The sequence below is a fragment of the Cadophora gregata genome (assembly GCF_030347475.1).
Source record: "Cadophora gregata isolate MNR1 chromosome Unknown scaffold_5, whole genome shotgun sequence".
Classification (NCBI taxonomy): domain Eukaryota; kingdom Fungi; phylum Ascomycota; class Leotiomycetes; order Helotiales; family Ploettnerulaceae; genus Cadophora; species Cadophora gregata.
Genome location: NW_026695928.1, coordinates 1,218,930 through 1,237,602, shown reverse-complemented (window position 1 = coordinate 1,237,602; position 18,673 = coordinate 1,218,930). Strand labels below are relative to the sequence as shown.

Sequence of the window (18,673 nt, the reverse complement as noted above, 5' to 3'; positions counted from 1 at the left end):
AGGCAAGCATGCAAGAAGGCAGATATTATTTGCTGATTAATGCACACTTCCACTGTTGAAAACGACAACAGTGTTTACTTTTACAATACCAGTGTCTTCGAGTGCTTAGCAATGGATTCCACCAAGGAGATAAAAATGCAAATCGCATCATTGTGTGGTGAGAAGGAGACATCGAGTTCAGATGACATATTGCACAACTCGATCGAGCAGTACGGCCTTCCTCAATTTGCACTTGGGAAATTTCTCAGAACCGAAGTCTATCGATTCGTCTAGATTCCTCTCTCGCTGACTATATATGTGCAACGCCTGACTTCTATGTAAATAGATCTCACCCTAACCGAGACCACGATATATCCAACACAACTTCCCAATACATACAGATCTCACGCTCAGCACTTCATCCATCATGCGCAAGACTCTGGACGGTACCCGCCAGAATGCCCGCTCCAATGATCCCGCCATCATGGCAGGGCATCAGCACCACTCTCGGCACATCTTCTTGGCCGGCGAACTCAGCTCCCATAATCTCATCTAAAAACCTCTGGCAATCGGCTAGATAGTCCTGGAAATGCACAATACAACCACCGGTGTATCCGACCATCAATTCGTCAAGCGCTTCTTTGCTACCGTTGATTTGGGCGGTTATACCATTAGGTAGTGATTTTGTTGTGCTAGGTGAAGAGAAGTGTATCTCCTCTGCGCAAGCGAGGAGTGCGATTACGGCTGCGGCAGTCATTCCCGCTGCCCGGATTTGTATCGCTTTCGCGATATCATATACCACATCTGCTATTTCAGCAGTCCATTTCCACGCATCTGGCTCTATCGATGGTGGGATCTCGGTGTTTAGTTGCTTGAGCAGTGATGGCTCGAGGGTAGCGAGATGTGGGCCTAAATTCCCTAAGAAGGTAGTGCTCAATCCATGCCGCTGAGTAAGAAGAGGTGGGAGAGAAGATTCGGGAATATACAGATTAGTTGTAAGATAGTCGACTATGATGATGCGGCCTAGTTCTCCTAGATATCTTCCCGCAGTCATATATTCGAAGGGCTGGAAGCCCGGCACTTCGCCTTGGGCATCGAGTTTCTTGTCCCAATGGGTGATGAAATTTAGTTCGTGTAATGGTCCCGCGGCGCCTCGGATGGTCCATTCTGTATTGACGGCTATCTTGAGATTTAGGTCTGCCTCTGTTTCGCCGTCTAGGATCTTGACTTGGGTAGGTCGTTTGTCTGGATGCAGTTTTCCAAGTGCTAAGGGGATGGTTGCGTTGCAGCCTGTGCCTACTATGAGTCCCATAGCTGCTTTTCGTCTCGTGTTGCTTCGGAATTGATATGCGAAGGAAACGAGAGTTGCTACTGCATCGTTGACGATGGCTGTGATCTTGATGCGTGGTAAAGCACCTCGAGTCTTTTCGTAGCCTTGTAGGAGGAGTTTGCCGAGGTCAAGATTGGAGGTTATTTGGAACCCCTTTCCCATCGACATAAGAGTCGCTTCAGACAACGTATGTTGACTAACAAAGGTAAGCAAGATCGCCTCGCTTCGGAAATAGGGTTGGGGGGGAGAGACAAACACCATGGGAAAACTAAACGTGATGCCAAGTGGGATCTCGTCTGGCAAGTTCCCAGGCCATGTGTGACAGCCATCTTGCACAACTCCCGCGATGCATGCTCCAATCCACCCGAACAAGTCCTCGGCTTTGTTGTGTTTTAATTGCTCTCCAATCGGCCAACTCTTCTCAAGATGACGGACAACACGTGACCGTTCACCTGCATTATCGACTCTTGTTGTTGCATCTGTAGAAGTTTCACCAGGCCCAAGTAACTCGATAAATCCAACTCGAAGGTTTGTCCCTCCACTAGAGATGTCAGGCCTGTGAGAGGAGAGAGCGTGTGATCGATTCGGGTACTCACATATCAATCGCTAAATATCTTTAAGGTTTAAGTATGTCAGTAAGTACTTTAGCATAGTGACCAACCTGACGACCTTGCAAGCCGCTCTCTTCAAGTTGTCTCGAAACGGAAGTACATCACATGATAATACATAATCCAAAATGGCAACAAACGGCCTGCAGGTAAGGTACCTGGCAATAACTAGGTACTTTAGAAAGGTCGTATCTCACCTGCCGCTCTCATCACCCTCGGGCCTTAGCACAGAATCCGAAATCGGCGTAGGTAAAAACTGCTCTTGCGAATTTGCGGCAAGGCTCGTAAAGGTGCTGCATAAGCTGCGTGCGAGGCTACGGATCTTTGCAGTGTCAATGGAGAGCGGCTCTAGGAAGGAGGAGGAGTCCAGAGACTGCCTTGTCGTGGCCATTGAGAGAGGAACATGGGGAGAGGAGAGGAGAGGAGAGGAGAGGAGAGTAAAATTCCAGGGACCGGTTCACGACCAGATTTTGGCTTTGGGCTCTGGCAGGGCTGGCTGGCTGGTTTAGTGGGGTTTCTCAGCCTTTCCTTCCCGCAGGCGCGCTACGCTGCATGTCACTCACAAGGCTCCGTAAATGTCGTGCTCCTTGGAGTGACTGTAATGATAAGTTGAGCAAAAATATCGATAAATCTGGTATGTCGCGTGGTGCAGTTGTCACTTTAGCTGATACAAGGGTGTGATCAGCGAGTGCCACAACAAGCCTTGTCATTTCCGTCTCGTGGGCTAGCATTAACCTTCACTTTAATCCAAAGTTAAAGTCGACATCGCAGCTACATTTCTATGTCTCCATCACTATGACATCTGAACGCCCGTTCTCTTCCGATTATCCTCGCGACATCAAGCACCCGGAGATGTTCAGCGAGAAGGAAAGGATGATCAACAGACCCAGCTATCGCCGGCATCGCCCCTTTGCCATAGCTTTTGCTGTTGTTGGACTCTGCTACTTTTTATGGACAACGGTATCGAGCCCGCACCTGTTCCAATACAGCAGCCATGGGAAGACTGGTGGAGGTGTGACTGTTCTGGGCTCGTCGAGTGCGATATCGTCGGATAATGCGAAGGCGCTGGACAAGAAGCTGGTTCCGTTAGAAGCACACATCATGTCCAAGTGCCCTGATGCGCGGGTATGTTCAAAAAGATGTAGGACATTTGGAACAAGATGTTGACAAGGCTACTGCAGGACTGCCTCAGAGAGATGATACTACCCACCATGCAACGAGTGATTGACAAAGTCAATTTCACCCTGTCGTACATTGGAACGTAAGTCTTCTGGATGTCTTGTTTGATTTCTTGCAACTAATGTATATTCCTCTAGTCCTACAGACAACGATGGAGTCTCCTGTATGCATGGCCCGCAGGAATGTATGGGAAACATTATCGAGCTATGCTCTGCGAAGCTCTACCCCGACCCAAAAATCTACCTAGGGTTTACTATGTGCCTCTCCCGCGACTACCAGGAAATACCACAAGAGAGTCTAGTCAAAGACTGCGCATTGGAGCATGGAATCGATTTCGACGAATTGGATAAGTGTGCTGTCGAGGAGAACGGAGGGACAGCTATTGGGATGTTAAGAGATAGCGTGAGGAGGAGTATTGATGCGGGTGTGACGAAGTCCTGTACCGTCAGGCTGAATGAGGAGATATACTGTATCCGCGACGGTGGCAAGTGGAAGGATTGTCCTAGTGGATCAGGGGTCAATGATCTGGTCATTGCGGTTGAGAAGCTCTACCGGTCTTCTAAGACGAAGTCTGGCTCTAGCCCTCTTTCAGGGGCGCAAATATCTCCGTCCATAGCTCGCTAGCTTCCCCGACTGTGTAATGAAGTTCTGCTTCTTCCATACCCCTCTCCTCATCTCCTCCCATTGTGTCGAGTTGCGAGATGATAGTTTCTAGTCCGACTGCTTTGCCTACAGCTTGTGTAGCTCCAGCTTCCAGTGCCACATGAACAATGTGGATATGGAAGTGATAGTATGTGGGTTGGTAGTGAACGTACAGCTTCAGGGTATCTCTTTCCACACCCTTATCACCGTACATTTTGACTGTAGCATCCACCAACTTGTCCCGCATGTGTCTCAGCCAAGGAAGATGTCTCTTTTTCAGATCTCGTAGACTCCATATGTCCCTCCTCTCCACCAGTCCCAAAAGATGTAGGCCTTCCATCGTTTTGCGGTCCCAATTCAGATCTGGCAGTAAGAGGAATCCCTCATCACCATCTCTTCCTTGCGGTGTACGATAAATCACATCCTCGACTTCGGTTTTTCCATCGATTATATTGTAGACCCAGTTGAGACGGCCCTGCTCTCTTTTGGCTAACATGTACGGCTTCACTTTCTCCCTGTAAATCTGAGGTGTCTCGACCACCATACGTACAGCCTGCTTCGAATACTTTTTAATATGCTGTTCCGTACATGGATATATTAAATTGATCTTGAGGTCTGCGAAATTTTCGGGCTTGTCGGAAGCTGTATAGGGTGTCGAGGTTGCGAGATACCAGAAGTAAACATCATTCGCACCGAGGTTCTTGAGAGTTTGGAGAGTGGAGGGTATCTTGGAGAGGTATGTCGTTGAGCTGGGAAATGGTGCGCGCTCGAGGATTAATAAGGCCGGGTTGTCGTTGATTTTCCCAAGGAGAATACTGCGGCGTCCAGCTTCATCTAGAGACCCGTTTGTCAATTGAGGGGATGAGGCAAGCTTGGTGGGGTAACATGTGTACCTTGTTTGAGGACTCGGTCGAGCTTAAATAGTGGGATGAGAGACTCGGGATTGGAAGCAAAGTCACCCATTGTGAGGGTTGTGAATGAGAAATAGGGGACTGAAGAAGCTTCTATGAACTGGTCAAGTCAAAATGTCCGTCTGGTTGAGTGCTGTGTTGACATGAAAGCTAGGCGGTGAGAAGTTAGTGCTGTATTGGGGTTAGCGTTCAAGACCCCTGAGATTATTTAAGGTACAACTGAGCTCTCGGCTGAAGATACAATCTCGGAGCCGGTTTCTTGAACCCGAGCTTCAATCGATCCTACGACATGACACATCCAGACGAAAATGGAAAAGGGACTGCAAAGTTGCATACGAATTCTCTCAGATCTATATAACCCTGTTGCACCAAATGACGCTGCTCTCTGCCTGTGGGACCAATTCTTGTGGCAGACCCCGCCCCATAGACACTGAAAAAACCCTCCTTTCCCTTCTTATTGCTGAGTTCGAGTCAATCCAAATGATGCTTCGATTTCTCTTCAAAATATCCCGCATTTGGATCTGCTCAGTCGCCCATTATTCAGATTCTGAGGGAATTGTAAAGGTCGAATTCCAGAGTGACTAGCAGAAAAAGTGCAGATGAAAGAAAATCATACTTTTGATTGATGTCAGCCATTTCACTAAACTACTTGGGTACTCGATGGATTTTAGTCTTCAAACAAGATTCGATTTAGAGTTGAAGCCCTAGAGAAGGACAACAGCAAGAGAATATTCATATTTACCGTTTATGCTGCTGTTTACCTGCCATTCTGATCTATCAATGGCTATCTCGGCATGAACACTATTGACATTAGGGACATGATAAGTAACAGTCTATTTCCTGAGCTACAGCTATTCATGCCACATTTCGTGTTGAGATGAGGTAAGAGAATGGCTCCGCGAAAAGAGGCGCGAACTGGGACGGCTGGCTTTGGGGTAAACAAGGGTCAAAGGCAACCTCGCTCGTGAGAACAAAGTGCTGGCAGGGAAACACAATTTAGGACGCGGACAAGTAAAGAACACCTGATTGTATATGTTAATTTTACCCTTACAATGAGAGAGATTATCTGCGTTCGACCGCAACAGTTTGTAGATTGTCTCTAGCAGCTGCCCCTAGTTGTTTACATTCGAGGCGTTAAGCGAGCCATTGCGGACTTACGCTATGGTGCACAAGCAACGAAGCATGTTCACTTCGGTCACGCTACTTTCTCTCACAGGCTTGGTACTGAAAACATTGGATTTCAAACAATTTTGAAATCAGCGTAGTCCTGAATGCCACTTGTGAAATGACACCAGGTGTCAGGTCAACAAGTGCCATAATATATCCATTGAATCTCGGGCTCGAAGAGTATGTACTCTTCCTAACTGTTGTACAACATTCCATTCCATGCCATGCTATGTCCTGAACCAGTCTCTCCTCAATGATACCCATTAGTCCCCGCCGTCAAATTGACCAACTCCTCCTTCCTCATCCTGTACAGATCCTGCGCTTCTCTCTCCCTCGTAGCCACAAACCCAACCTCAGCACGCAACGCTTCCAAACGACGTGAGATAGCTGCTTCCTCGGATATTTGCAGCGTGCGGAAGGAATCCAGCGACTGGTTTGCTTTGTCCAGGGCTTCGGATGCTTCGCCAATTTTCTGGCGCAGGGTATTGGCGCGCTTTTGGTAGCCGCCAAGGTGGAGGGCTAGTTTCTTCTGGAGTTTATTGCCTTTCTCGGCTGTAGCTACTAGTTTATCTTGAACGTTCTAGGCAAATTGTTAGCATTTGAGTCTGGTTGGTTAAATGGAGAAATACATACGTCGAAAGTCTGGACGAGCATCTGATGTTCATCGACCTCATCTTCGTAGCCGCTAATGCCCGGCAGCAGCGAGTGGGTTTTCGCCTCACTCCATAACTTCTGGAATTCTTCTGACCCAGCCTGGGCCGCTGATTCTGGGACTTCTCGCGCGATAACAAGTCGGGCTCTAGCGAGGTCGTCGTCGTCGATCACAGCCAGGGGCCCTGGAGTGCCTCTGACTCGGGCACCTGGAACTGGATATTTGATAGCGTCGTTTGCCTCAAGCAAAGCAGCTTCTCTTGCAATTGTAGCTAGAATGGGATCCTGAACTTGGGAAGCTCCTAGAAGGAGCGCATTTATATCAAGAGCAGTGGGGCGAGGGAGCCCTTTCTGCATGACTTGACTCCGCCTCTTGAACTCGATTGCTTCTTGTGCTTCTCGGATCAGTCGATTTCTCTCGTCTCGGATGGCTGCATCTTCTTCGGAGAGTTCTTCGGTGCCAATTAGTTCTTGCTGTTCCTCGGGCAATTCTAGCTCCCATTCAACATCCTTTGGCCTCGGCAGAGATGCAAGACCTTGCTTCAGCTTGTGCTTCATTGACATTTCTCTCAGTTTGATGTCTCTAGGAGTGCCACCGACAAGTTGCATTTCTCCGTCGGCGTTGAGAGCAAATGTGTCACGAGGTGTACGCATTGGAGTTTGACCTGGAATCGCTGGAGGTCGCATCGGGGTCTGGCCAATACCGTTCGAAGCTTGTCTGAAAGGTGTTGCCATAGGATTTGGTGTTTCCATCTGTTGTCGTCGGGGAGTAACTCCATCGAACCCCGTGCTACCAATGCCCTCGTGCAAAGGTGTATTCTCACCACCTAGTAGCGACGATTGTGTCTCAGTCAAGGCTCTGATGTTTCTGATCTCATTCGCAATATGGTCCTCCTGAGCAGGTGCTCTTGGTGTTCGAATAGGTGCTCCACTGTTGACAGTCGAATATGTGTTGACCAAGCCTCGTGTCGCATCATTCTCACTGGATCTTGCAATCATGTTGGCCCTTTCACCAATCATGCCCATTTTGACAATTTCCTCCAACTCTCCCTCTCCAACTTGTGGTGCTGGCAAAACAAGAGATCTTCTTTTGCTGCTTTGTTCCGCCTCTCGAATCTTCTGCATTTGACCAGCCTTCATAGCTGCTTGATATGAGGCAGATGGGGCTTCTTTCTCTCCCTTCCTACGTTTTCGATCTGGGTCCTCTTCCTGGTCGCCCTTTCGCTTGTTCGCTAGCTGCTGCTTCCTAGGATCAAAGGCCTCTCTTTCTTTCTCATTCTGCATCTGCTCGTCGCCAGTCTCGTAGAATCCAGGTGCAGGAGCCTTCTCAAACGGAATATCGGCATTGTAGTCCATCATCCCCTTCTTACGGTTCACGACCTTAATATTGATACCCGCATTTTTCAACTCTCTGCGCTTCTGCAACACCGCCAACCGTCTCGACTCCTCCAGCTGCCTCTCTCTCGCCTTCCGCTTCGCCTTCTTTCCCTGTGTATTCGCCAGACGGGCACGAGCCTCGCTCAGCATTTCCTTTTCATCTTCGTCCAGATCAATGGTATCAGGTCGCGCAGGTTTCGATTCAGGATCCGGATCCACCTCTCCAGGTCTCAACCTCCTAACATCATCCGCAGATGGAGCCTTGGTCTCTCCTCCATCAGGCCCACCTAGTCCCAACTCTCCAGCTTCCTTCTGCTCAGCTTCATCCAGAAGTCGTTGGTAGCGCTCCAGGCACTGTGTAGCAGTTCTGCCAACCAGCGGAGCGATCGTGCGCCATTGCGTGGGCATCAACTTCGCCAGATGCAGGAGCTTCTCATCTTCCTCCTTGCTCCATTCGATCTTCCGGATACCCGGGTCAAGCCATTCGCTCCATCGCGCTTTGCATTGTTTCGGTGTTTTTCGCGCCAGTAACGACGAAACTCGCGCCCATTGGTTCAGACCATATTTCGAAACACTGGCTTTCAAAATTTCATCTTCTATATTCGTCCATACTCCTCCTTTGACGACGGGCATCGTGTCGTGATGTCGAGGTCCGTGGTGGTGAGGTTATAGGAGGATTGAAATGCGATTTTGCTGAAGTCGCGGCTCCAAGGAAAGTTGCACGCGGCGTCGGCGAAACCATACACCGAGATCGACGCTAAGCGAGCATTACCACTTGACTTTGGTCTGGCTGGCCAGGAATCGGAGTGAATATGATGGGTTCTTTTTATTTAAAGGTCTTTTTGGAACGCAGTGACATTGAAACGGGCCCCAGCGCTGTGGTCTAGTAATGGGATTTACTGTGCCGCTTAGAAGTGTAACAGCCTTTCCTATCCCGAAAGCGAGATTGAACGACGTTCAGTCCTCACTCTTCAGTCCTTCGGAGATTCTCATAACATTGAGAGATACCGAGGACTCTGATCGCCGCGAGAATTACACTTTAGAATTCTTGTGCGAGATACAGTATATGTGTTTCCCCTAAGGTATCGAATCACCCCTTCGATCCGACCGGTATATTATCAGCAAAGTGGTCCTTCCTTCCTCAACAGTGTACATATCACCTCTAACATAGTACAAACCACGTCACCAAATTTCAATGTCAGAAGCCCGTCCAATTCTAAGTAACATCCGTTAAAATCTCAACAGGGACATTTTCATTGACACTCAAACTCTGGCCGTCACCATCACCATTCTCGTCATCGGCCTTGCCACCATAATCTATATGACCAATAATCAAGACAAAATGTCCTCCTCAAAATCCTCCACATCAACCCTCCAGACTGTCCCCATCCCAACCCCCACCTACGGTCCCTCCGGATCCTTCACCGTCCTCGCAAAAACATTCATCCCAAACGCAACACCAGCCGAAGTCCTCGCCACCATCCGAAACACCAACACCTGGTCCCAATGGAACGGCTTCACGCCAACATTCACATTCTCTCCATCCTCAGTCGTAAACCCGGCATCGGGATCATTTCAGAAGACGAAAACAACGCCAGTATCTAAGGCTGGTTCCGAATCATTGGGATCTCCATCTGATCCAGCCCTCGTGACCGGAAAGCCCGGATGGCTGGACCCAGGCTCTGCAGGTGAGATGGCTGTTTTCATGAGCGGGGATGGATTGGTTGAGGGGATAAAGAAAAGCAGAGATCAGGGTATTATTGTCACTGTCCTGGAGCTTCTCACTGCGTCTATGAATGCCCCACGGGATGAGAAGAAAGGGTACAGGATCGCGTGGAAGAGTGTTGGGTATGCGCAGTGGCAGATGTTCTCTGAGCGCGTGACTGAACTGGTCGAGGTTGATGAGGAAGGCCAGGGAGGAGAAGAGGGGAGGAAGGGTACGGAGTATGTGTGTTGGGAGACTTTTGGGGGCGTGCTTGGGCCGGTTGTGAGGTTAGCTGTTGGGGGGACGTTGAAGGTCAGGTTTATGGAGTACGCGGATGGGCTGAGAGGGTTTTGTGGGGAAGGGAAGGGCAATTGAAGTGAGGGTGGGGCTGTTGGAAAGTGTGTGAGGCTGTTGGTCTTAAAGTGCGAATGGGGAGTTTTGAGTTTAGAAAGATTGGATATCGTGTTTTCTTTGCGCCCACATGGAGCCAAAAGGCCATGAGACTAGTCTCCAAGTACTACACGACACAAGGTATGTGGTAATATATGTATGACATATAATAAAATTGTTTTGGGTGGGTTTTAAGCTACCTGAGTTTTTCAATGATGAGAGAAAAGTCGCAAAATTGAGCAAGTCAAGACTCCAAACCATGATATGACCAAGATCAATATCAGTCCATCGTACACAGAAGAGAAAGGTCAAATAGCAGCAGTGAATCCAACCCAACAAGCCCAAAGATTTAACTCCCCATGAAGCTATACACATCAATAAGGCGAACTCCTTTTTTGGTCGATCCCCCGTTGCATTTCCAAGACGCAACGTCATAAGAACAAATAAAAAGTTATCCAACCAGAGCCGAGTATTATCCATTCCAGCCTCCCAGTCATATCCATCCATATTCCGCAGATTGCGTCGCGTCGTTATAGTGTGTTGAGATCCTAAGCCAAGTCAAGAAGCCCACCCAAAATCCATTGTGGGATTCAAATCTTCCGTAGAACGCCATATTAGTGAAGAAAACGAGATCGATTGTATTATCAATTAAAGAGCCAGGCCCGTCCCGTCGCCTGTCCACCGGTACAGAGCTAGCACTTCCCTCCGCCGTAATTGCTGTTCACCGAAATCCTCTGGTACGCGGCCGCGTACTTGTGCCAATGCTGAGCGCATAACTTTACGGAAATTCCTCTGTTGTTCTTGTTAGGCCTGTACTTGAAAGAGGATAGAGAGATGGTTACTAACCTGGTATTCAGTGTTCAGAGTCACGACACAGGCCTCGTGTGCGCGTACTATCGTCTCGCAAGCTTTGACTACACTTGGTGAAGCCTCTACCTGGAGCTTATCCGCAATTAATAACAGCAGGAAACTTCCCTGGAGCAGATACACGCCGAAGAAGAATGGCATGAACTCCAGTCCGGGGTCGTATTCGAGGATGTTGTTGATTGCTTCGGCAGCACTGACGGCGTGGCCTGTGGCATTGATGAAACTTTGTGAGGAGATCCAGAGGTCGTTATCGTCGAGGAGGGAGATAGGATCCCATTTTCCGGTCAATAAGATATGCAGCACGTGCATTACATGTGTACCGTAAGCGACGACAATCCGTGTTTGGATATCTGCTTCAGAGACGTGGGCGGAGGATGCGGTGTGGACCGAGCGAACAGAAGGAGTGCCGATGTCGTTATGCTCTGTTGTGGTCGCTTGATGGGCAGCTGCGATGCTGTCTAAGGTCGCCTCGGTTTGTTCGTCCTGCTTGAGATTTCGTTCTTCGAATTCTTTGAGGCTCTCGCCGTAGCGATCGAGTTGTCTGGCGATTTCGCTGGCATGGTCGTCCCATTCGGACTGGGATCTGAAGCCAACTCCGAATCGAGGGTGGTTCTTGGCGTGGTAGAGATCTACGATCTCTCCGAGGATAGTCATGAGGGGTAAGAAATATCCGAATATGCTATGTCCGGTACACTCAAAGTTAGGTCCAATCCCTCTAATCCGTGGAGCGCCACTCGGGGAGGTAATATGAATGCTTGAATCACCGGTGTAGAAGTCTCCAGCTTGCCACAACGTGTCGTCCATTGGCTGGAGAAGGCCATCGCACTCAATGTCTAACAGGAAAAGTGGTCTGTTATAACACAAAGCGAGATGGCGATCCACGGTATAACACAGCCACCATATCCTTCTCCGTTCCTCCCTTTCTTCCTCGCTGATGCCAGATGTTGGCAGGTCATCCTCCTCCCCATCAGCATCGGCATCGTTCTCAGTAGGTTGCTGGGCAGCTGTGTGAGGCAGCTCTCTTCCAAGCTTCAGTTCTCTTGCCAGAGACCAAGCTGCGTTCCACCACCTGAGACTGGCACCCTTGTACTCGCTTGCTGAGACAACAGTGGCAAGATGGATGTAGGTGACAACATCATCCAGGGTTCCAGCAGCACCAAAAGCGCCACTAGTCTCTCCATTCAAGCCTTCTGGGTTGACAGACCCAGGCATGGCCACACCAAGGCCTCCCAAGGCAACACCATTGATGACAGTGTTGGAGAAGTTGGGCGATGATTCGCCACTGGATGGCCCATGGATGAGTGGCTTGAGAAGACCGACAGTGAGTTCCAACAGTCTCTGACAGATACGTCCGCGTGAGGAAGGAGGTGCTGTCAGGAAAGCTGCGTCACTCGTTTGGGCTACCACCCACAGCATGCTGGCTAATAATGCTGGAGTACATTGTCTCGGCTTGGTCGGATGAAGAATAGAGTGTTTACGAAACACATACCCAAGGACATATGGTGAAGTCGGATGCATCAACGCCGATGAAGAACTTGCAAAGTACAAGTCCAACAGGTCACAAGCCAGGGATAAAGGGATGATGTTGCCAAGATGTGGGATCAGGGGCTGCAAGACGGGGTAACGGAGGGTGGTGTTGTAGCTGTGATTCGTCACGTGTTGTTGATATTGGTTCGAGGGGGAAGGAATCGACATCCATCCTCCCGGTGAAGCAGCATCTGACCCCATAGGAAATCCGGGGAGAGGACTATCGCCTAAACGAAAGGGACCAGGGGTATTCCCCGGGTAATGCGTCGGGCTTGATGTTTGGATGGCATAGGGGAGATCATAGCCGGGTAAATTTCCCTGTCCGGCAGTGAAGTTGGGGTGACCACCATTGCCATTCATCATGTGGGGATTCATGGCAGGTCTGTAGCCATGCATGCTTGAATAGCCGTTAAGATTCAGGGACGCGGGGCTTTCGATTTGATCAGCTTCCGCGCGACTAACCATGTGAGGCTGATGTCCATTTGGGGGTTCCGCGAGGCTCTCGAGGCTGCCGGCTCGTAGCCTTCCCTTCATGACAGCTTCACGAGCAGAGACCTTGTCTAGCCCTGTGGTGTTGAGGCTAAGCGACCTGGAGGCTTGGGGACGGCGAAATTCACCATTTTCGTTCTGCGCAGAGGTCGTGGAAGAGCCATTTTCGTTGCGTGATTCAGTCGGTGAAGTGCGCTCGTCTGAAGACTGGCCGGTTGGTGATTTTTGGCCAATAGCTGCAGCGGCGGCAGCTTGTTGTGCTAAGTCTTTACGAGAAGCTTTTCCTCGCTTCTTTCTCTCCCGAATATACTCACAGCCCAAGCCGAATTCTGTAGATACACGATTAGCTTCTGTACGGCCAATCATGAAAACCACCGGAAAAAAGTAGCGAGGAACTTACCAACGCAATGGGCGCAAGGGCTTTGCCCATCACATTTCGTGCGAAGCTGATTGCACTGGTCGCACGCTCTGCTGATCCGCCGGCGAATCGGCCCTGAAGCCCCATTGCCCACCGACCTCCCATTTCCTGGCCCAGGACCATAAGGATGTTGGCGGTGCTTATTATTGTGATTTCTGTGAAATTGACCATTTTGATGAACATCGACATGTTGTTGCAATTGTTGCAGAGCGTATTGGGAACCGTCAGCAAGAGTATGCAGCCCTGAGTGCATGTGATTGGAGGGCAGGTGGCCGTTTGCGTAGCTGTTATTCGACGGCAAGGCATTGTACGCCGAAAAGCGATGAAGAGGGTTCGATAGCATGTTGAAAGTTCTTGCTCAAGTGCACTTCTGGTGGGTAGAAATGTTGAACAATATTTCGTGCTGAAGTTGTGGAGGAGTGTAAAAGAGGGTGGAGAAGAGTTGCTCTAGAAAGGCAGTTCAAGATGGAGGTCGGAGGATATATCTATATTCGTAGTTGGGTCCGGGGGTGGCACCTTAGAGCCCTTGATCATCAGCAGGGCTCTCTGTGTGAGGCAATGCGGAGAGAAGAAACAAGCAGTCGAGTTAAGGACGGCACCACCAGGATGACAGCGGCAATCAATTATATTATTTGGCGGGGTATTGTATGGGACTGCAGGACATGGACATGACAAGGCACGGTCTGAAGAAGAAAGAAATTCGAGGGCATGATCATGGAAGATATTGATGTGGTCCTGGGCAGCAAGAGGCGTGCTTTACGGAGGTAGACTTGTTGTGGAGAGATGCGAGGGGAAGCCGGGGGTGTGAGAGGATTTAGTACCTAATGTAGTAAAGCGGCATACAAAGTCTGTTGACAGGGGAAGATGGTGGGTTTGGAGGGGGAGGGCGAGCCAGCGGCGGGAATCAGATGGGGCCGTGATATTGCTGCCCTGATACTGGGATGGGATGGGATGGGATGATGGCAGGGCAGGGCATGGGATAGACGACCGGCATGGGATAGCATGGGACGGATTGGGATGATGGAGAACGACTAAAGTTCTGGTTAGCCAGGACAGTCGTCGAGAGGAGGGAAGAAAGAAGAGAGCGAAGCATGGCATGGCAAAGCATGGCACGGAATGGCAGGCATTGGAAGGATAGGCAGGACTCATAGGAGAGCAGAGGAGAGGAGACGTGGGAGACCTCAGACGAAGACTACTATCGTGCTTTGGAGAGAGTTGGTAGCCAGGCCAGGCAGTCAGAACGGCAGTGTCCTCAGTGTCCTGTACTGCGGCGGCATGGGCTCCGAGGAGTCGTCTGGTGTCGGCCACACTTTTTCCGAACATATGAGAAAAGTGCGGTGCGATGCGGTGCGATGCGGTGCTATGCAGTGCTATGTGTGTGGACACTGGACATGTGTGTATGTGTGTGTCTGGACGACCGGTCCTAGTACGGCGGCCAGGTGCAGGGAATCGTCAGTCGTCGTAAAGTGGATCGTTTTCAGCGCTTTCGCGATGTGTGAATGGCTCGCCAGAGATTGGCAGACAACACCAGGCCCGATGAGTGAATGAGTGGTCGATTTTAGGTACGGGTACAGCCAGCTCTTCGGCCCTGCTTTGTTTGTGGTGCTGCATCGCGCTGCAAGATCGAGAAGTACATACCATACCAGACCATACCAGACCATACCTATCCTGCCTGCGAAGGATTAACTTAGAATCTCGCAGGAAGGCATCGTCAATTCTATTTCCTCCCCTATTTGATACTATTCTTTGACACTGCGACTGCTGCTCCTGCATACTGTAACTTACCTAAGGTAAAGTTACCATACCTATTCCCAGGCCCCGTCATCGCCGTCCTCCATCTCTCCCTCACTGGCTATCCAGCCTTACTCATCCCCCGCTCGCCATGTCTACCCTGTCACCACTGCTCGTTCACCAGTCCTAGTCCTCGCCTTCAGGCCGAGGAGGCCTGTACGTACGTGCAGGGTCGGCAGCCAATGAAGTGGCGCCTGTCTGGCAAACGCTTCCCTTTCTCTCGCGTTGCCGACTCAGTGCAACCCTACTGCCTCCTGCCTCCTGCCTCCTGCCTCCTCCTGTCCAACCCAGGTTGCGAGCATGAACGGGCGACATGGATCGTCTCGGTCGAAGACTGCCCACTGCCCACTGCCCACTGCCCAGGTCGGGTGCTATGCGCTTTGAGGCAGTTGATGAGAAAAGGCGGGCAGCAAGCGAGCCAGCTTGGCAGTGGCACTGACGGCGCTGGCGCTGGCGCTGGCGTGTTGCATCTCGTCTGTCAACTGCAAATCCTGGAGGATGTCCGATTGCCTCTTCCTTCTACTGGCCGCGCTAGAAGCGGAAGGGAAGCTCGATTCAGGCCAATGGATGGTGATGGTCATCAACAGACCAAGATGGCAAGATCACGTCTTGGAGGTTACCTTAGTTAACCTGTTTGGCAGCACAGCGATGTCAATCTCAATCGGCGCTCTCGAGAGCGACAAAAGCGCTGACAGGACAGGTGATCGGAAGTGATCGCGGAATGTAAGGGTTCTCTATGAGAAAGGGGAAAGGGGATAGCGGCCTAAGGATCCCTCGCATCGCTGAAGTTTGGTAAAGTTTATTGTGTTGCGGAGTCGTGAATAGAACACAATCCAATCCGGGGCTGGAGTGATATTGATAGTGGACTGACGGAACGCTATAGATCCAATCCGCATGCTGTGTCAAAGTCATTTGTTCGCAGCAGCGGATTGATCGGCAGTTTATCACTTCATAACCAAATCTATATTCACTGCACAGAGAGTGAGTGACAGCGAGCATTACTTTCTGTCTGTTTCTTTCTGCTCTCATCTCAGAACCTCGTTTACGGGGAAGGCCTTGCAGTCGACACCTCGGACGCCACATCCTGTATCTCACCAGGAGATAGGTAAATTACCAAGGGCAAGGTAGGTAGGTAAATTTACGTGGTATTTACCTCCCTTAGGTACGAGGTACTGCCTGTCCCGTAGGTACTATTCCATCTGACTGAACACCGCGCGCCTTGCCATACCGTACCATACCATACCATACCATACCATAATGGCACATCTTATACCAGTGCCAACAGAGAGCACGATCCTTCCTTTCCACTTTTCCATGGCCTCCTACTAATTACCATTTCCGCACCGATGCCATCATTTTTGGAAATGGATCTTGCGAAGCCAAGACGGCCCTGAGACTGCCTACCAGCTGCCGTGCTGGAACGTGGAACGCAGAACGCGATGGGTACATTAAATATGTTAGCGATCGCACCGGCTGCCGCTTGTGACCTGCCAGATTCTTCACCGGCGCTGGCCTTTCGCTTCATTTTCGTCCACTCCCTACGTGTTTCCCCTCCGCATTCTCACCCCTCCACATACCTACTCATACTCCCACCACTCTCGCTTCAGCCTTTACCTGAATTTCTACATTGGTGTCCACCCAGGACTGACAGTACCTTAATATCCCGCTGCAGCCCACTAACGACTATATACCTCCACGCTTGGCTCCTCTCCTCCGCCTCCACAGACTGTGCAGCTCAAACAATTCTTACGCCAATCAGGGGCCCATGTCTTCCCCAGAATCCGCAATACACCCGTCCCAACGCAAATCTGATCAAAGGCATAAAGAAGAAGGCAGAGTTGGCCCTCAACGGCTCACCCTCCTCGAACTTCCTCACGTCCGAGGATTTAACTAGCAGCCAACGGGACCTGGCCAGTCGAGCCAGTCCATCATCACTGTCCCTCCCTCACTGACTCTGCCGCAATGACCAGGGGCGAGTAGGTAAATTTAAGTGCTCATGCCCTGGCCACGCCGCATCCTTGCTCGCCAGCAGGGAACCACAGAGAGTGTCGTGCATGGAACTGACGGGGTGCTGCTGGGCAAGGGCTTGTTCCTGTTCCTGGTCGCCAACCCGCCACAAAAGTTCAAACGGTCCGAAGTTCCTCACCTCACGCACCACACGGCCGCTTGGCACCTTTCTCGCATGTGCCACTGCCAGTAGTAGTCAGTAACGAACGATACCAGTGCCAGTGCCAGTGCCAGTGCCAGTGACCTCCGGCTGGCCAGCTGCAGCTGTCACCCAATCATTGCTGCATTCTAGCTTTCGGCCCCCTATTCGTATTCCTATCCCTATCCACTTGACAAGAAGTGTGATCTTCATGTGCTGGGCAATGTTTCGTGACGACTTTACTATTTTCATAGAATCGTGCAGTGCAGTCAGTCTTGGAGGCCCGCCCTCAACGATCTACTGTACGGATGGCTGGCCGGGCCAACTTTAACTTTAAATTTCAGGCGCCCCGAAAAGCCTCCGCTTCCGTTGTGATATGCTGTTCTCCTAACCAAACCACCAAGCGTCATTCTTCAGGTGCTACAGTACAGCGTCCTATGATTTCATGCACGATGAGAGAAGCTTACCCCGGATCTGGACTCTCCCAGAGGTCCCATAAATGCTCCGCAGACCCTCCGATCGCGAGCTGCAATATCAATTTACAAGTACCGTCACAACTCCATGGGCAGGGGCACGGCACCGAGAGACGAAGTGCCATATGCAGGTGCAAGAATGCGGAGGTCGAGCTAGCCCTCATCCAGGAATCCCAAAGATCAGATCGAAGCTTCGGATCTTCGAGAACGACGTTTGTCGTCGTGAAACCTTGAAACACAAGACATTTGAAATTCTTCGACTGGCTGGATGTTGTCAGCTGGCAGGGAGAATCTTTACCAGGGGTCCGGCACTGTAGGCTTTTCGTCTCGACCCTCCGCAAATTGAGGGGGCTGTCAAGCCCATCATGCACTTCGGCTCGCTCCATTCGTAACCGCTGGGCTCGCGTTATGGCCCGTGGCGGAGAGTAGCGTACTCGCCTCATTAATAGCAAGTCCATATTATGATCTTCTGGTCAGAGTTACATTCTGGGGAGAGATCAATCTGATACTGTGCGGTTCCTGGACGCGAGTGCTGCATGTTGTTTATTTGACAATATCAACGAATCATTGGCAGACGCGCTTGATCACGCAAGCCCCTTGATACAACATATTCCCTAGGAAGCTTCGCTATAGATGACGGGAAGATGTGCCTTCTCTCCTTATTTGGTGGATTTTGACGTAAATCATGGAGCGGCGGACCTCCCGATTTTCCCGCATGGAGGCTCCAGGCCATGCGATTATGGTGTAACAGCATCTCGCTACCAAGAGAATACCAGCTGACCATACGACCTAATTGTTGGACTGCTGGCCTTGTATATCGCTGTCGTCGTCGTCCTTGACGCAGGATCGGATCGATGGTGATACGCCCTGGAAGTCTCGGGGGAGCGGGATTAATTTGTGCTAGATTGTTTGCAATCTCGGTCTGATAGAAACGGGATTCTGAGAAACAAAATGGTTATCCTTTAAGGGATCAGATACTCAAATCGGCACGATTCTCGGAGGCGATTTCGACAACAATCAATA

General features: G+C 50.4%; 6 protein-coding genes across 6 annotated transcripts; 2 read left to right on the top strand and 4 right to left on the bottom strand.

Annotated features, from left to right (window-relative positions):
- Positions 1-397: 397 nt before the first annotated feature.
- Positions 398-2,308, bottom strand: ONS95_011179 (uncharacterized protein; the record flags this gene model as incomplete). Its single annotated transcript, XM_058504778.1, has 4 exons — positions 398-1,505; positions 1,566-1,850; positions 1,906-1,923; positions 2,115-2,308. 4 exons carry the CDS (start codon positions 2,306-2,308, stop codon positions 398-400), a joined length of 1,605 nt encoding a protein of 534 aa, XP_058359334.1.
- Positions 2,309-2,657: 349 nt separating this feature from the next.
- Positions 2,658-4,766, top strand: ONS95_011178 (uncharacterized protein). The gene is made up of 3 exons (XM_058504777.1): positions 2,658-3,042; positions 3,099-3,178; positions 3,234-4,766. Exons 1-3 carry the CDS (start codon positions 2,713-2,715, stop codon positions 3,718-3,720), a joined length of 897 nt encoding a protein of 298 aa, XP_058359332.1. The 5' UTR covers positions 2,658-2,712; the 3' UTR covers positions 3,721-4,766.
- On the bottom strand, positions 3,674-4,701 carry ONS95_011177 (uncharacterized protein; the record flags this gene model as incomplete). Its single annotated transcript, XM_058504776.1, has 2 exons — positions 3,674-4,572; positions 4,632-4,701. The coding sequence occupies 2 exons, from the start codon at positions 4,699-4,701 to the stop codon at positions 3,674-3,676; spliced, it is 969 nt and encodes a 322-aa protein (XP_058359333.1).
- A 978-nt stretch (positions 4,767-5,744) lies between the features above and the next one.
- Positions 5,745-8,502, bottom strand: CEF1 (Pre-mRNA-splicing factor cef1). The gene has a single exon (XM_058504775.1). The coding sequence runs from the start codon at positions 8,475-8,477 to the stop codon at positions 6,378-6,380; it is 2,100 nt and encodes a 699-aa protein (XP_058359331.1). The 5' UTR covers positions 8,478-8,502; the 3' UTR covers positions 5,745-6,377.
- A 114-nt stretch (positions 8,503-8,616) lies between these two features.
- ONS95_011175 (uncharacterized protein) lies at positions 8,617-10,091 on the top strand. Its single transcript, XM_058504774.1, has 2 exons — positions 8,617-9,041; positions 9,090-10,091. Coding segments are annotated over exons 1-2 (837 nt in total). The 5' UTR covers positions 8,617-9,039; the 3' UTR covers positions 9,925-10,091.
- On the bottom strand, positions 10,092-16,029 carry ONS95_011174 (uncharacterized protein). The gene is made up of 4 exons (XM_058504773.1): positions 15,026-16,029; positions 13,223-14,912; positions 10,786-13,151; positions 10,092-10,731 (listed from the first exon to the last, which is right to left on the bottom strand). The coding sequence occupies exons 2-4, from the start codon at positions 13,581-13,583 to the stop codon at positions 10,588-10,590; spliced, it is 2,871 nt and encodes a 956-aa protein (XP_058359329.1). The 5' UTR covers positions 13,584-14,912; positions 15,026-16,029; the 3' UTR covers positions 10,092-10,587.
- Between the last annotated feature and the right edge of the window lie 2,644 nt (positions 16,030-18,673).

Bases quoted from the DNA above. Each gene is read 5' to 3' on its own strand.
- ONS95_011178 (XM_058504777.1), top strand. From the start codon at position 2,713: ATGACATCTGAACGCCCGTTCTCTTCCGATTATCCTCGCGACATCAAG. The intron at 3,043-3,098 runs GTATGTTCAAAA...AGGCTACTGCAG, and splicing joins CCAAGTGCCCTGATGCGCGG to GACTGCCTCAGAGAGATGAT. The intron at 3,179-3,233 runs GTAAGTCTTCTG...ATATTCCTCTAG, and splicing joins ACCCTGTCGTACATTGGAAC to TCCTACAGACAACGATGGAG.
- CEF1 (XM_058504775.1), bottom strand. From the start codon at position 8,477: ATGCCCGTCGTCAAAGGAGGAGTATGGACGAATATAGAAGATGAAATT.
- ONS95_011174 (XM_058504773.1), bottom strand. From the start codon at position 13,583: ATGCTATCGAACCCTCTTCATCGCTTTTCGGCGTACAATGCCTTGCCG. The intron at 13,152-13,222 runs GTAAGTTCCTCG...GTGTATCTACAG, and splicing joins CCCTTGCGCCCATTGCGTTG to AATTCGGCTTGGGCTGTGAG. The intron at 10,732-10,785 runs GTTAGTAACCAT...CAAGAACAACAG, and splicing joins CTCTGAACACTGAATACCAG to AGGAATTTCCGTAAAGTTAT.